The 17414-nt window shown below is 42.4% G+C and overlaps 2 protein-coding genes across 3 annotated transcripts in view; both read left to right on the top strand.

Annotated features, from left to right (window-relative positions):
- kndc1 (kinase non-catalytic C-lobe domain containing 1) overlaps positions 1-11086 on the top strand; it is a 30128-nt gene extending 19042 nt beyond the window's left edge. The window contains exons 13-33 of one of the 2 annotated variants that reach the window (XM_066693311.1): positions 90-243; positions 609-1474; positions 1713-1860; positions 2896-3113; positions 3513-3566; positions 4034-4422; positions 4731-4757; positions 5987-6080; positions 6195-6292; positions 6524-6732; positions 6873-6983; positions 7114-7261; positions 7436-7618; positions 7926-8141; positions 8562-8644; positions 8875-9019; positions 9418-9540; positions 9915-9974; positions 10252-10409; positions 10606-10846; positions 10935-11086. In XM_066693311.1, coding sequence (XP_066549408.1) covers positions 90-243; positions 609-1474; positions 1713-1860; positions 2896-3113; positions 3513-3566; positions 4034-4422; positions 4731-4757; positions 5987-6080; positions 6195-6292; positions 6524-6732; positions 6873-6983; positions 7114-7261; positions 7436-7618; positions 7926-8141; positions 8562-8644; positions 8875-9019; positions 9418-9540; positions 9915-9974; positions 10252-10409; positions 10606-10837 — 3716 coding nt within the window. In that variant the 3' untranslated portion in view covers positions 10838-10846; positions 10935-11086. The remainder of the gene's footprint in view (positions 1-89; positions 244-608; positions 1475-1712; positions 1861-2895; positions 3114-3512; positions 3567-4033; positions 4423-4730; positions 4758-5986; positions 6081-6194; positions 6293-6523; positions 6733-6872; positions 6984-7113; positions 7262-7435; positions 7619-7925; positions 8142-8561; positions 8645-8874; positions 9020-9417; positions 9541-9914; positions 9975-10251; positions 10410-10605; positions 10847-10934) is intronic. The other variant, XM_066693312.1, reaches the window with a different exon arrangement.
- A 3992-nt stretch (positions 11087-15078) lies between these two features.
- LOC136715851 (homeobox protein vent1-like) lies at positions 15079-16691 on the top strand. The gene is made up of 3 exons (XM_066693236.1): positions 15079-15710; positions 15948-16192; positions 16325-16691. The coding sequence occupies exons 1-3, from the start codon at positions 15467-15469 to the stop codon at positions 16598-16600; spliced, it is 765 nt and encodes a 254-aa protein (XP_066549333.1). The 5' UTR covers positions 15079-15466; the 3' UTR covers positions 16601-16691.
- The last annotated feature ends 723 nt before the right edge of the window (positions 16692-17414 follow it).

The following is a 17414-nucleotide window of genomic DNA, read 5'->3' as shown; positions in this document are numbered from 1 at the left end:
GAAGATCTCAGAGTTGGAGATACGGGAGTAAATCAGCTCGTGTGCACATCATCCTGTAGTTTTTAAACGACTCTTGCTGGTTTACACAGGATTTGTGCCGATTGTTGCCGAGACCCGGCTGTCCGCGGTGCAAGGCCCGGTCCCTTGCGGTTTACCTTCGAGCTGCTCCTCTCAGCTGCCCGCGGCCTACACCTCCCCCGCGACGCACTTCAAACCCATCATCCTGTCCCAGGACACAAAAGGGTAAGGAGACCGTCATGATTTCATTTGGTCTGGAATTATTTACTGTCCTATACTGCTTATTCACGGGGGGCAGGCGATTTTGATTTAAATTTAAAACGTTATTATAATGATCGCATATTCCAGTTATGTCCGTTTGCTTAACTGAAGAGTTCAGCAATTGGAGGAAGGACACAAATACTGTAAACATTAAAGAGTATTAAAGTTTGCATCCTGGAAGCTTTTAAGCTGTTGATAGTTACTGTATCAAAAACTCTCATTTTATAATTGTTTTGCTTATGTTTTAAAGCAATACTAAAAGTCTTGTATGTCTTTATACAGCAAAACATCATCTGATTTAACAAACCTCGTCTTGCTTGCCGTTGCAGATCTACAAATGAATGTACGAGTTCCAGTGCCAAACCACGTGGGAAAGCCACGCAACATGAAACAATACCAAAGAAGGGCCCGGTCGCTGCTAAAGATGTGACCCCAGAGGACAGGGAGCTCACCGATGCTTTAATACGGGGGGAATCGCACGGCAGCTCCTCCGTAGAAAATGACTGCTCTTCCACGTCTTCCAGTGGGAGAACGCTGATAAATTCCCCGTCTTTGGTGTCCCTCGTCTGCACCGAGCAGGAGAGGTTGCGCACCATGGACCCTGCACCTGTGGCGCGGCCGGCCGTTGCTCCGGCGATGTCTGATAACCCCATGGGTAATCGCTTTAATAACTTTCTCCTGAGACAGGATCCTAAAACCGGACTCCTGACGTTATTGCCGGTACAGATCGCTATTCCCGAGCCGATACCTGGCCTGGAGTTCGACACCGTCCCACGTCCAAGAAAGCCTCCAGACTCGACAGATGACGAGGTGTGGGGGCCCATGAACCAGAAGAGCGGGGTTTGTGACGCATCTGGTGACGACCCGAATCGTACGCCACGCGAGAGCGAGCGCCGGAGACACCGCAGCGCCGGCGCCGAGATCTCCGGGCCCCCGGCTTCTGCTCCGGTTGTTTCTCCGACACCAGACCGTTATGCCAAGCTGTCACCAAAGCCCCGCGGCAGTGGAGTAACGGAGGTGGACGAGAAGGTTAATTCCTCCAGAGGTTTCCCAGAGGACAAAGCTGTAAAGCATCTCCTGTCCTCTTCGTCTCTGTGCCAAATGAATGCGTGTCTGCTGAGTGTGGTGCATCTGATTAAAGAGGAGTTTGCGTTTGATGGCTATCTGGAAAACGGAGTTGAAGACCTTGCAATGGGTAATGATTTGTCATTTTCCACTACTTTGCAGTCTTGGATACTTACAATAAGATGCCTGCACATCTTGCCTAGTCGTCCACCTTTATTCTTCCTTCTTCCTTTCGTTCTTGCTGGGTGCGAGATTCACCTTGGGTGTATTAGGAACTCCCCCTGCCAAGATGACTTTGAGATTCGATTGGGATAACACTCCCGTGCCGTTTCAGTCGATTAACCCAGCGTGTTTCTGTGTCTTGTAAGGGGAGTACATCTTATCGCTGAGGGATCTCCAGTACGCCACGTTCTGCAGCGCGGTGTCGGAGAAGTTCTGTGATCTGTACTGGGACGAGAGGCTGCTGGAGGCGCTCTACAAAGTGGTCAACGGGAAGCACGGTGGCCGAGGCGCTCTGTGAGTATCGCGGTCTCGTTGCGGTGTTCGATCCGGCTCGGTTCTAGAGAGTGAGAGAGATTAGGATTTTACTTTTCTCTGCTGCCGTTGGTGATTCTGTCAGATGTTTTAGATGCTAGATTTAAATGGCAGTCACGGTCACTGAACCGAGTTACTCCCAGCCAATCACTCGCCTTAATGTCTTAATAAATGCACTGTTTTTCACCATGTTTACTAATTGACTAAAAGGGCAAAGCAAACCTCTAAAGTCTGAGCTCTCCTGTGCAATAACTTCTGCAGCAGAAAGGTAATAACCCCCCCCCCCCGCCTTTGAAGTATATCCATATCATGCCACTAATATCTGCTGTTGAGTGACAATATTGATCTATTCATGTTTGATGTGCCATTAATCAAGAAGTAGACCCAATCTCTTGGAGGAGGGGCCTGGATTGGGACGCACATGTGGTTGTCATTCTGATTTCTTTTCATGCTCGTTTTCAACAATAACCACTTTCGAGAGCTGAGAGCCGGGTAACAAAGCGTCGTTTTAAAGATGCGCGATGCTTTGCTCCACTACGTCTTTTGAACCTGAGATCCCTATGGCAACAGCTGCTAGAATTGGTCCATCTCGATGAAACAGTTTGTTTATGAGACGGAGGAGGCTCTTATAAGGCCTTTTAATTTATAAAACCTCCTCAAAAGGATTATTTACTAAACCAAAAGTGCCTGTGATCAAGTAAAGGTAAAATAAGGCTTGTGTCTCTGGATCACAATGTACATCGGGAAGCTGTGTGACTTTGAAGGTGAGCTTTACTATTTCTAAGATGTATAGTAAACAGACTTTACTGTAGAGGTGTTTGTAAAGCACCAAACGATGCAGTAGACCAATTGAAAAGCAAATGTGGTTGTGCAAGAAAGAGTCTTACAGTAGAGATTTAACTGACGATAACTGATCAACGTAATGCATTTGTTTGATAATAAAAAAATATCTTTTCTACTATTGTGAATGAATGAACTTACCTTTTGCTCTGTGGTTTCATGTGTAAACTATTACAGATCCTATTCAAAATCCCTGTCCAGCCTCGACCCTCCCGTCCAGTTCCCATCGAGGGTCAGTAAGAGGGCCGCGTCGCCTCCGAGTGGTCCGCAAAGACGCCTACGCCTGAAGGAAGTGCCCGAGCACTGGCAGTCGCTTCCGACTACCAGAGACACGGGTGTACAGGATGAGCAGAGCAGAGAGGGGGGAACTGCGTCTTTTGATCGTGCCAGTCCAGGTACACGTGCATTTCCCTTCTCAATACCAGTGAACGGGCAGTTTGTTTCCTTTTGTTTGGCTTCTATGCGTTCACAGGGTATTTTTTTATTAAACCTGAGGTATTCTTTGCAGAGTCTGTGCTTCTTTGCAGTGATATCTCTAAGTATAGAATTAGGAAGTCAACAATGCACTGTGGTGGGAATGATTTATTGATTAATTACCAAGTGAGTGTGAAGAGGTTACATGCGAGGGGTTAAATGCTGCATTTGTTAATTTTTACCCTTCAGATATTTTACGCTTTGATTCTGTAATGCAGTAGGGAATCATTCTAGATATGCAGATGATGCAATTTAAACACCTTTAGTGTACCTTTCCATGCTTGTTTTATTTTTATTTGTGTGTGTTGTTTGTTATGCAGATTTAAATCCAGTGGACTGTCCTCAGACACCATTACTGAATGATAACTCAGAAGGTAAAAACATTTATTTCCAACTGGTTGAATACAAGGGAGGGGGGTTCTCTGTTCTACATTGTTAATCAGATGATGATTTAATGCACAGTAGGTGGTATTGAGTAAAGTAGGGTCCCTCCAATATCCGTGTTTCTTTTCTGCTGTTGTATCGGGTACTGGAAATGTAGAGGTCATGATTTTAAAGATACACATGTACTGTAAAATGTGTGGCACTATATTCGGTCCTTGTCACGGTGGCGAGGCATTGCGAATCTCCCCCAAATCCACGGGGGGGTTGTGACGTCCCTCCCTGCAGGCGCTAGTTGTCTGGGATACAGACGTTTGAAGAGTAGACGCTTCCTCTTTCGCTCGACATGTCAACACGGTGGACTGCTGACAGCCAGACTCCCTCCTGTGTCTATAAACGTCTATCCATTTATGGATATTAATGTAACGCTGCCGGATGCTTTTTCTCGTCCCCCTCACAGGAAGAGGTGACCGTTCGCTCTCCGCCGCCGTGATCCTGAAATACCCCAGAGCCGATGACATGGACTCGAGTGACACCCCTCCCGACGGCGCAGACGAGACCCCCGCCGACTCTCCGTCGTTCTCCGCGAGGGAGGGCTGTTTCTCCAGCAGCGCCTTCTCCGTCCGGGGAGAGAGCCTGGATTACTCGGAGGACGACGACTCCCTGATCTCGGACAGGATGCCGGAGAACGGCCGCTCCCCGTCGCCCTTCCCGGGGGACCTGCGGAAGTGCAGTGCCGGGTGGGCCGTGGCTTTCTACGGTGAGGAGTGTTTCGGGGAGGACGTGCTGAAGTACGTGAAGAAACTCGGGAGACGCAACGACTCGAGGTGCATGGAGGCTAAAATGCTGGTATGTATTTAGTAAGTGGAGACAACAAATACAGTACAATATGAAAGATGCCATAATATCTGTGTGGAATAATGTATCTTTTGTATAAATGTGTATGATTTATTTTTACTGGTAAGCTACATAGTGCACAAAATAGAATCTATTATATATTGTATGAGTGGGTATCACTGAAGAATAGCTGTCTCTTAAATCCGAAATCAAGTCTTCCTTGAAAGTTGTTAATATTTTTGCTTTCAGTTGCTCTCATGCACTTTCCTAATTCTAATTTTCAATGTTCATTTTTCTGCTAACTAAATTAAATGGAGAAGTCTCTCATAGAACAGGAGCTTCACCAGGTAGGTGCTTTTAGGTATTGTACTCATTCAAGTCTATACCATTAACATGATGTGTGTTGATGCAGATTTTCAATAGTCCAGTTAACATAGTTTTTCTTCTCTGATTTGTTATGGAGTATTGGTTTGGCTGTATTGACCACATTTTTACTTAAAACTCCTCCTTGTTTTAGTACAATGATGAATCTAAATAGGAAGCTTATTTTTGTATTGCACTATATTCCACAACACTTGAGCTGTGCGTCTATAAAGCATCGTGCCTGAGCGTGTAGTCTTGATTCATCAGTCTGTCTTCATGGGGGAAGTTTGGTCTTTTCTTCCATCTCAGAAAAAGCACACCAAAAATGAAATAATTAGCAGTTAGCACTGAGCACTGTTGCCCCTTTAACGGTCAGTGGGCTGCTATCCTGTACTTTATTGCTACATTGTTTGATGGGAAGAGTGGGTGTAACCTTGAGATTTAATTAAATGCAGAGCAAAGCAGTGTTACAAAATAAGCATTAAGTGAATTAGTGTAATCGTTTTGACTTGGATATCTGGGAAGCAACTGAATGAATACAGACGTCACTGAAGAAGAAAACGATGGGGAACAACAATGTATCCTGTGAGAAATAACTAAACCCATGTGGTATATTGTGTGAGGAGGGTGTTTGGCAGAAATCGCTCGGCACTACAGTCTGCACAAGGTTCAGTCCCAGTGGAGCTTAGATGCAACCAGAAAATGTTTAAATTACAATTTAATTGAGACATTAGTGTCTTTGAGTAAATATATTAAGATTTATACAGTGGATAATGAGGTGATTAGTAAGCCACAATGGAATATTAATAAGCTCTCTTTGTCTACAACTCCTTTGATGACCTCCTTGTATCTTTTTTTCCCTCTTCCACTCGAATGCCAAATTAGGGGTCAAACTTTCAAACCGAGCCTTAAGAGGATGGGTTCCTCCTCTGTGTTTGATGTGCACCTATGCCAGCTTCAAAAGGGGTTATTGATTTCTGTAACCATAGAGAAGGATGAAATGGTTGAAATGGCAGTCTAACCCGAGAAAAGACAGATATCCTGTGTGCAAACCTGTAGCAAGAACGTTGGATATAGAATGACAAGGAGTACATGACACCATCTGTCCTATTGCATGATCCGTAGTATCAACGCCCAACTAACACGCAGCATGTATTGATATGTAAATGATGACACAAAACACACAGGATGATTCTCAGCGTCCCCTTTTCAGGAGCTTCAGCAGCAACTGATGATGGAGACGAGGAATCTAAAGAAGACGAGGATTTTCTACCAAAAACTGCTTCACCAAGAGAGGAAGAACAAAGGTAACGGTCCGCCTGGAAGAGCCACAAGGAGCGAGGACGTGGGAATGTGGTTTGACACGCCGTTTGTTTGGAGTGTAAGGAAATCCCTAACGTCTGTATTTTACTTATCTGAAGGTTCAGAAGCCAAAATCATGCTGCCCAAACTGAAAGCGCAGATGGAAGAGATGAGAACCAAAGTCGAATTTCTGAATTTAGTGAAAAAATATCTTGTGGTAAGAAAAAAGAACACGGAACCATCAAATGATCATTTTAAAATTCCAATGTCTTCTTTTTTTTAATTGCAAACACCCTATAGTAAGAGGATTAATCAAGAATAATAATTAATAAACACAATGACTTAGATTGACTTCATGTTCAGTCTATTTGCTAAAGATTTCCAGTTTTCTGAAATATTACTTTTGTAATCGATGTATTTTATGGTAATGCTTCGTGTTGACTGTTAGATCCTGTGTGTGGAGCAGTGGGGTCTGGAAGTGTCTCTCCTGCCCTCGCTGGCCCAGTCGGGGTCGGACTTGCTGGATCTGCAGCCGCAAGAAAGCTCTCCTCTGCTCAGTTTTCAACAAGGGACCGCAAGAGGAAAAAGCAGCCCAAGCAAAATGAAAACCTTGCAAGCTGGCACACCTCTGGGACTCATGTCATACCTCTTTGCCAGGTAATAACAGATTATCTTTGGTGGAGGTTGTGGAAGAGGCTAAGACGTCGCACGCTAGGTTTGATTCAGTGGTTAATTGAGTTGATATGGTCATATATAAGTGGCGTTGTGGATCTCATGGTCTTGTTTGTTCCTCACAGAAACGCAGCTCTGCAGGGTTACATTCAGCAGTTCCTTTACATCTTCCGGTATTTCTGCTCACCGGAAGAACTCTTACAGTTCCTGATTGATAAATGCACCAGTGCTGCCGGGTGAGTGACTACTGATTCATATCCTTCTGCTCTTCAAACATGTCTTTTAATTACACTGATGCTTAGAGGCAAGTGATGAGTATATTCACGGATTGGGAAGAATCCATGATGGTATTTATTGTGTTTACAGTGCAAATCAAGGGGGTTCTGCAGATCACAGGAAGGTATACAGCAGGAGTTTGGATGTGCTACAAGCATGGGTTGAAGACTGCAAACAAATAGATTTTTTACCCAAGTCCAGCCTGTTGCAGACATTGGAAGAGTTCATTATCTCCAAGGTAAGTTAGGTTGCTTTGTTGTAGTGTTGTGTGTCATATTATTATTGGGAATAGTTTTGGTATGATGCTGTGAGTCTGTTCATCTGGACGGGTCAATCAGATCTTTAGATTGAGGTCAGCTAGCCTGATGAAAGCTCCTGTTGTATGCATTCATAATGTTTCTGTTGTCTGGAGGTGGTCCCATCGGACAGTAGGGGAGAGAGCCTGCTGGCCTTGATACAAAGTGTCCCTCAGAGGAGGACGAGCTGTGCCGCCCCCTGCAGCTGTGACAGCGCTATGACCACGAATGACCGAGAGGACACCCGGTCGCTGACCTCGCTGTCCAGGAAGACGCCGGCGGACGATCCTGCCAGAAAGGTCAGTGTCGATGCGGTGGAAAGCAGGATTCAGGTGTCACTGCAAACTCTCCACACCGTGAACGCACTCTCCCATTACTGCCATACTTAACCATTGATCCATTCCCCCCCTTCGAACGCTTTTTCTTTCTTGAACACTGACTGTCTCGAGTCCGTTCGGTCTGGTGATGTGGTCCACTGTGCAGGAAGGAGCTTGTGCCTGACTGAGCGATGCTGTTGTTGCACATAAACACACACAGCATAGAAACGGGACACAAGTACAAGAGTCTCAGCGTCCTCCGAATTCTTCGAACAACTTTATTTTTCAGGGCTTTCACTGGAGGATCTCCAAGGCGGCCGAGCCCCCGATGGTGCTGCAGAAAGACAAGGCCTATTCGATCGCAGCCGCCTTGCCAAAGCCCTGTTACTCCTCTCTAGTGGAGGAACTCGCCGTGTCGTGCTTGAAAATGGAGGACAAGAATCCTTTCTTTCAGAGTGAATACAGTGTGCAGCAAACAGCCCAGCAGCTCACCTTATTGCAACAGGTAAGTGATGTGTGTTTTCAAAGTAGCTTATCCTGTTTTGTTTTTAATGCCGGTAGAGCATTTATTGATATTGAACAAAACAAGTCATATAAGTGGGGGAATGAATCTATATCGGTCAGCCTTGCACACATTTTATTACAAAACAACTCTTATTTTTGTAATATACAAGTCTTTATTGTGGGACTGTATTGAACTGAATTTCCTGCACAACGGGGACTTAGTGCTTTCATTAAACCAGCAAGTTAATTTCAATAAAATGACCACAAGAGGGAGTCAAAGGAATTGGGAAGTAAAATGAACCACTACAGGACAAATGGTGGCCACGTGAGGCCCATTGAAGCTCTGCAAGAGTGAACATCTTTATTGAGAGTGGCAATTATGACCTTTTTATGTGTTATTTGTTTTTCTTTTGGCACGTAGGAGATATTTCAAGGATGTCACCCGGTGCACTTCCTCAACTCCAGAGCTCTGGGAGTCAAAGACAAAACGATGAACATTACAAGGTGAGTAAACATCCTGTTTTTATCATGGACTGTTTATTATTGAACGGCCTATTCGATGTACTACAGAAAACCCTGGTACATCATTCTTAAATACATAAACGAACCCTATCTGATGGGAGAAGCCGTTTTTGCACTCTCTCTGTGTGGCTGAAGTGAAGTTCTCCACGTCCGGACCGAGCTGCAGCCAGTGGCCCTTCGGAGCCGTCTGTAAGAATGACGTGTTTCTCCAGGACCTTTTCGCCCGAAGCAGCCGAGGGCAGCAGCCTCTTCGCTCCGGTAGTGCCTCTGGACAGATCCTTACTCCAGCTGCTGAGATTCGCGGATAACGTCAGTAACTGGGTGTCTGCGGAGATTGTCATCGGTGACACGGTGAAGGTAAATGTGAAACCGTTCAGTGGCTGTAACCAGCGTGTGTGTATGAGTGTGTCTTCAGTCTTGTTTTAAAATCATAGTCATGCCAATTGGAAGCTGCTTGCACAAGTCTTAATATACCAGTCAATATAATAAGTGGTTTATTGAGTTTTGCAACTGAACTGACTTCTTTAACTAATCGAAATGGGTGTTTTGATAAGTGATGAACTTGTTTCAGACATTGATTCGCTCCGAGGTATCAGAGAAGACTGAGTGATCGTTCAATCCCACACAGAGGTTTTCAGTATTGATTTTTGTCTCATTTAATTAAGCTTCCTAATCTCTAACTTTTAGATGAGCGGGGGGGGGGGGTGTTCTAATGTTCTCACATTTCAAATGAATTGTACTCCTAACTTTTCTAGACACAGACCGGATTGCTCTCAAAATTTCTTCTCATCGCCAAGTTTTGTTACGAATCCAGAAATTTTGCCACAGCTATGCAGATACTTGGAGGATTAGAAAATGTAATAGTAAGACAATTACCAGTAAGTTATGTTTATGTAATACCCCGTGATGTTATGATTGATATTTTTCTTAATTTAGTTTTCTTGAATCTGTCTCAGACCCAGCAAACAGCAGGCATTAAGAAATTATCAAAATCTGTGAAGTATTATACACATACTGTCGTTTACTTGTATCCCAATGCCTGACACTGGTTGTCCGTTTACATAGTTAAGGATTGAAGCACTTTAAAAATAAAATATTTATTATAAGTTGTTCCATTTCTTCTCATCATAGAAATTACTGCAGTCAGTTAGTGCATTAGACCTGAGATGAATTTGCCATGAAGTCAGAGTAAAATATATTGCATTTGTAAGTCTTGCATAAAACTGCTAAAATATGCGTATTTTGTTTTAAGGCGTGGAAGAACCTTTCGGCAAAAGTGTGTGACATTTTGGAAGAGCTGAGGGCAGTTCAGGTGAAGTATTGATTGGTTTTCTCCTGCGATCAAACTCTTCTCACTGCTTTGAAGCACAATTAATTTCTAGTTGTAATTATTTAGAGAGAGTTGTATTGTATGTTACTGTAATTTGTTTTGGCAAGTAATAATGCTAAATAAATAAATTAATAGCGTCTTCGACTGAACTTTGGTCATTTAAAAAAAAAATATATATGGAAGTAACAGGATGGTAATTTTGCCTTTTGGACACTTTTTGTAATCCTGTCCTTGTTTTTCTACGTTGTCTCTTTTACAGGTGTTTTTAAAGAGTGATAATCTGTGTTTAATGGAAGGAGAGCAATTTAAGAAACTCCCGACAATCCCTGCGGATCACGTACTGGCCATGCATGTCCAACAGCTGGAGATTGGTGCGTTCACGATGGCGAATGGAGCCTATAAGTGGCCCAAACTGAGGTAAATTAAGGAAAAGCAAGATTATGTTTTCGTATTCTTTGATTATCTTATTTAAATGTGTATTGATATAGAGCTGTATGCAAAAAACATTTATCACCACGTTAAGAGGTGTCACGTGAATCAAATTAATTTCATTTTTATGAATAAGGTCCACAGAAATTATATGGATTCATATACATTTGATTTATTTCTGAAGGAACATTGCAAAGGTGGTCAGCCAGGTCCACGCCTTTCAGGAGAACCTGTACGCCTTTGTGCCCGACGTGGAGCTGCAGACCTACCTGAGGCACCGCGTCGCCCGTTTCAGCGACGCCGACATCCCCCTCCTGGCCGCGGAGAACAATACCAACTTCCACCAGATCCCCACCGACAAACACTCCCGCAAGATACAGGACACGCTGCGCAGGATGAAGGCGACGTTTCAGTGATTTTCTAGGGTAAGGGCTCACCGCCTCATTTATTTTGATCTCCAGCTTGGTGTTCAACACCCCGTTGACTTTTTCTCCCGTTTCTTGGCATGCACAGAGTGCTTTGAAAGCTGACCCTTCTCTGCTGCGTACAGAAACGTCTTCGGCATCCTTTGCCATACAATGAAACTGCTGCACAAATCCATTCACCGGGCTATGAGAAGTGGATCTCCCGAATTGCAAATAAAACAAAACTGAAACTGAAATCTATTATAATGATTCAGATCTGCCTGTGTATGTGGCTCCTCTCTCGGCTGTATCCATGTCAGTGAAGATCCGTACACAGACTTTTCGATGGATTTCAAATCTGCATGCGTTCAGACGTGTCCTTAAAACGCACGACTCCAAAGTGACAGCCGCAGGTTCGAAACTGAAAACCTAGTCCAGTTTCAAATGCTGGCTGACTCCCACCAGCTCTTGATACAGCAGTTTCCACCAAATCTGGGCCGTGGTTCAGAACGAAAACGCCTTCCCACCGCAGAGGACTGATATGAGTCACAGCAACAGCACACAGAAATGTCCTCTTTATTTTTGAGTTGTGGTAATAATACAAGGCCAAGTGAGTTTCCTTCCACCTAAATTGTAATCAAAAGTGTCTTTGAAGATAAATACTCAAATGAAAGATTACATTTGAGGCATTGTGCATCAATCTGTCAATCTTTCAATGCAGTTTAACTTTTTCTTTTGAGTACTGATTCTGGAAGGTTAAATGTGACTATTATATAACTGTACCATTGCATATTGGTCAGCAGTGCCAAATACGCTGCACATAGTTTATGCTTTAAACAATGAATTTGCTCTTGTAATCTGTATTCCTCCTTTGGGGTTTATATCTCATTTATTTCCTGGCATGTCTCTTGTGTGTTTGTGTTTAAGACTAAAAGACGTCTGCTGATTTCAGTAATACACACCACAGATAATGCTGGTAACACCGTGAGCTTATAAACGGTTTCATTTTCCGACTTAAATTGAAGACACTAAACTAACAACAAGCAAACAGAATAAAACACCAGGGTGATGTCTATCTTTTTTAATTTACAAATGCACTTTACTTTTCCTGGATAAATAGCCTTTCAGTTCTAAGGGGAATTTCTTCAGAGTAAACTGTGCAGAAAATACCATTAATTGCCAATGTGTGGAGGTAGAAATCTACATTGAAATGGTAGTATGGAGTGGAGAAATGTGTTTCTCACTAAAGCCAAGTTTTAGACAAACAAAGATGTCTCTAGATGAGTGGCAGATCGTTAGTGGTACCCTTGAATTTGGAGTACAAATAAGCAGATTTAAATAAATGCACTATACTGTTTTAAACTTAAATTCTATAAGTTTTCTTTGAATGCTGCTAAAGGGTAAATGTTTAATGTGTGTGTATAGGATATGGTAAATAATTAAATATGTTTTCACTTCAGTTCCTAACATGAATACGAGTTAAACAAATATTAGCAAAAATTACCAAAATAACTGTGTAGTACTTACAATGTGTATTTTTCTAACATGTCTCTGAACTAAAGGGTGTATTGCAAAATATATTTTTAAAAATAAATAAATAAAAATATTCATCATTGGATTATATTCTGCATTACACAACCTCTTTTAAAGGTAATCTTTCACCTTTGCGGTGAATATTGTAAAAAGCTGTTTAAAAAAAAAATTAAAATGACACTGATTAATTTAATGCTTTCATTATACCCTTTATTTTTGAAAAACTTAAAAACCTGCACTGTTTAAACTGGGACCAAATATGTCTAATGTATTGCATGTTGTTTGTGAATGGGGATTAAAAATGATAAATATCGGGATTAAAATTAGATTTTTATAGTATTACGATGTGTAAAAATCAATATAAATCATATTTTCTTTGTGTATGCAATTGATTACAATTATGAATACATATTATATTAAAATGTACAACTGCAAAAGGCATGCATTGTTTGTGTTATTTTATCTGTTATTGAATACTTTATATAAATATTTCAGAACTTTCTAAAATAAACTAAAACATTTTGGACACGTTTGCAAATCTAACCCCCACATTTGTCGGTAAAACGTCACCGGCAATTAGCCTCCCTTTTCTCCTCTACGCCGACAGGCTTGCTATTGTTGATTCACATGCTGATTTTACCCGAGCTTGGGATCTGTTTACAGGGGTGTGCTTTTGCATTGTTGTATTTATTGGTGTGAATTGCACCATGACTGCCAATACTTGCGACATTAGTCCAGTTTTATTGTGAGGGCCCTTCTAGCGCGCATGCAGTGGAAACCTGCGATTCTGCAGTTATTATTTTTGTATTATTATTTTTATTTCTTGGCAGACGCCCTTATCCAGGGCGACTTACAACATAAGTGCAAACAACGTGCAAAAATACAGAGAAGTACAAGGCATCAATCATTACAAATTCAACTTAGCTAAAACATAGCAATTCAAAATAATACATTTTACATTTTACAGTTCCAGGTTAATGAATAGGATTCAGACATGACTAGCTCTTCTCAGGTACCCGACTTTACTGAAAGCACCTCAGGGGTGAATGAGGGCAGCGATCAAGAGGAGATTGCAGAGCCTCAGTGGTGTTGTACTTTGATGTAGACAGAAAGGCGCAGTCTTCTTCCAATCTCTTGATCAAAGGGATAGTGCTGGGTTTTAAGACAAGGTTTCGGCCCACCTTGTGGTAGAATAGCATGCATACCTGTATATTACGTGTTGTGTAACTGCACAGTTCAGGAGCTGTGGTCTGCAGGCTGAGCTGGGCACTTCCAGTTGCCCACGACCTGCTGGGAAAATCGTCACCTTGTCCGGAGGAAGCCCTCGCCGCTGGAGACGTCTGGGGCCGCGCTGAGGTTCCCGGTGGGATCAGTATAGGGATCTTCAAAGCCGTCTTGATAAGCGACGTAATTGGCGGGCAAAGATCACAGGTCTTCAACTTTACAGATCATTGAAAAAAGGAGACATTCAACAAACCATTATCTGCATTGTTTTAGTTAAACGAGGCTTAAACGGCGGTGCACGTCACCTGCTGAGCTTTGGGGCCTGAAGATGTAAGGGACCCGGACGAGCAAAGCAGGTACATTTCTATTTTAGGTGAATAACCCCCCCCCCCCCCCCCCCCCCCCACACACACACACACACACACACACACACACACACACACACACACACACACACACACACACACACACAACCAACCAATAAAGTAAAATTGATCAGACACTAACAAACATTGCATGACTACCCAGGTGTTTTGTGTCTGAGACGCCCGTGTTTATTAACTTCCATGCTTTCTGTAGCTTTGCTGGATTTATTTTAGAAACTTATTTTGAAATGCAATGTCCCATCTACTTTGAACTGTACGTCGGGTATTTTATTACGTTTTATCCGGCACCTTGACCAACTGTATCCCAATTCCAGTTTGCATTTGGGCTTAAGGACACTAATTGCATTGCGTTTCTGTTTTGATACCTTTGATCTGTCTGTCCAAAGCGACTCCGAGCCAAACGCCGCCGCCACCAAGCAGAGAGACGGCGCCAGCGCGGCGGGATGTTTAAACCGTGTTAATGTAGCCCAATAAAAATAATGCTAATTGCAATTGTTTTCGGCTCGATTGGGTGCTGTGTGTGTGTGTGTGTGTTTGGGCAGTGGGTCTATTTCTGTCTCGTAGGTAATTCTGAGACCAGTATAGTTTAGCTGTTATTATTGCAACGCATATATTCGTTTCTTTAATTAATTTTACCATTTGATTCAGTCATATTGTGTGTATGGTCTATTTCTGTTCCGTTTTCTTTTTTTTCGGTCAGTCCAACCAATATGACAGAGCAACAGCAAAAATTAAAATAATATAATGTGAATGTTTCTCAGTGGCAATGCTTTAGGTGCTATTGGCTTACATACTACATTTTAAACTACATTTTTAAATAATATTTTTGTTAACCAGAATAAGTATAGGGGTAAACCTAAATTATATTAATTCAATATATTTGAGGACGAAGTTGAAAGCCAATATATTTTATTTTGAATGCAATCTGAAGTTATTCTGATATTTTTGTAACCCGAATCTTGCAGATGCAATCCCATCTGAACGGGATTCTCTATTAAAATCAAATCAAGTAAATCAATTAGCTGATATAAACACACAATAATAATAATACACGACATGAGATTAATGATTTACTGAAAGCTTTGAATTAAGAACTGGAAAGACCAGGGATCCCTGTTTGGACCTTACCAAATGTCGGATAACTTGCAATGTATTGAAGAAAATTGTATTTTTTGTTCTTTTTTAAGTTGTCCATTAAAAAATAAAAGCACGAATAATTCAGAGGAAGTTGAACATGAAGGTGGTTAACTTGAATTGCCACAGACTCCACGGCGCCAGGTCTTATGCGCATTTACAGGAGATGTGAAAACTTCAGTGACTTCCCCCATTAGCTGCAATCATCGAAAGCGATCTGTCATTTGCACTTCTTTGCATATGTTAATATTGACCCGGGCAGGACTTATATAGTGCGGCCCGGTGCAGCAGGCCTCAGAAACAGCCAGCCTCAAGCACAGCAGCTCCTTCCAGTCTCAATCAGGGATCATCAAACACCAAGAAAATGGTCAAAAGTTTCTCCGTGGAGTGGCTGGCCCAAAGTCATCACCGGGTCTCCACCATTGCGCCTCCAGAAGACCACGCAGCGCCTCGCAGTAAACCTCACATGCCCTGCCTGGTCCAGCCTCGGCCACCAACATCTTATAGTAAAGTGTGTCTGCAGCCCAAAGCAAGGCTCTGCAAAATGGATCTACTTTCTGAGAGGGTGGAGAATCCAGTCCAGGAGGGATGCGATGCAACTGCAAACGGTAAGTGTCTGCTCAGCTGCGCACATATACTGGCACAATGCTTGAACTCTGATTCTGTGAGTGAGATACTAGTATTACACCTTACAATCACTGAATACAATTGTGCATGTGTGGAAGTTTTTTTTATTTTATTTACATTTGTTCTATAAAAATAAAAGGCATGCTATTTTTGCGTACATTATGATGTAGGTCCTTAAGCTTGTTGCTGGTGACAACAATTTTGTGTTTCTTCTTCAGTTTTAGAAAACCACGACGATTCTTCGGGATATGAGAGTGAGGCCAACTCCTCGGAGGGTCTTTTCCCTGAGGAAGAGGAGGAGGAGGAGGAGGCTGAAGGGGAAGCCGGCGCTCAGCGCAGAATCAGGACTAAATTCACGGCGGATCAGATCCACAAACTGGAGAAGACCTTCAACAAACACAAATACCTGGGCGCCACCGAGAGGATGAAAATGGCAGCAAAGCTACATCTCTCTGAAACTCAGGTGAGCCAGCCTGACCCTCTGAGATACAAACTGCACTTTATTCCTGACAAGAGAGAGATGGGGCTCGAGTGCTGTGCTTGGCCTTGGCATCTTTGATCTTGCGTTGATCTAACGGTATCTTCCTTGTTTCAGGTGAAAACGTGGTTTCAGAACCGACGGATGAAGCTGAAGCGCGAAGTGCAGGACATGCGGGCGGAGTACCTCAGCCCCGGCCTGCTGCCCCGCCTGGCTCTCCCGGCCTCCGCCTGGGTTCAGCACCACAGCCTCCCCGGACAGCACCTCCCCCCGGCCCGCTTCAGCCCGGCGCTGGCCGCTCTCTACCCGCCTCTGATGCCGCACATCCCCGGGACGCAGATGCTCGTCCTGCCGTCGCAGCTGGACCCTCTGTTTGCCTCCCAATATTATTGAGGACGTTTTAATCATAGCGGACATTCATTCATTCGGTTCAGCAAATTTCGTGCAATAAGTGTATGTGTTCAATGTTAAATAATGTTATTTATGTATATAATTATGAGAGAATATAAATGAATGTAAATAGAGAGTCTATTTTTTAATGTTTATAATAAAGAATGTTTTATCTTAAAACGTATCCTCTCTTTATTATGTATTGATGTCGTTATGTATTAAGGGTGTGCAAGACCGAAGTTATATACTATTATAAATATCTGTTTTCTTTTACAATATTAAATATCTAACAATTTATTGAATTCTTACCAAGTTTCCTTTGTCTTATAAACAAACATTGCACAGCAATATATTACAATGCATATTATAATGTGTAATTTGTTTAATTAAAGTAATAAACCAAGGCATTGGAAAGCTACATATGAATTTTAACAATATATGTCAGGTTGTTGAAACTAAGTTTATCATCTTATAATCTAAACCTATTAGGATGGTATTGACTGTGAATTAAACGAATCCATAGAGACCCTTGACAGCGCACTGAAGAGGTTGTGAAATATATAATAAAGTAACCCACTTTCTCAAACTACACGATCTTGACAAACTCAAAACACAGGATTTTATTATATATATATATATATATATATATATATATATATATATATATATATATATATATATATATATCGCAATGAGATCCAGGCCTTATTTTTCCCCTTTTGGAATTAATGTTGTAGTCCAATAATGTCATGTTTCATATCCCCATTCCAGACGCATGACACGAATAACAGCCCTCTGTCTAACATGTCACATGTGT

The sequence above is a fragment of the Amia ocellicauda genome, chromosome 20, assembly GCF_036373705.1.
Source record: "Amia ocellicauda isolate fAmiCal2 chromosome 20, fAmiCal2.hap1, whole genome shotgun sequence".
Taxonomy (NCBI): domain Eukaryota; kingdom Metazoa; phylum Chordata; class Actinopteri; order Amiiformes; family Amiidae; genus Amia; species Amia ocellicauda.
This window is presented reverse-complemented; position numbering and strand designations above follow the sequence as displayed.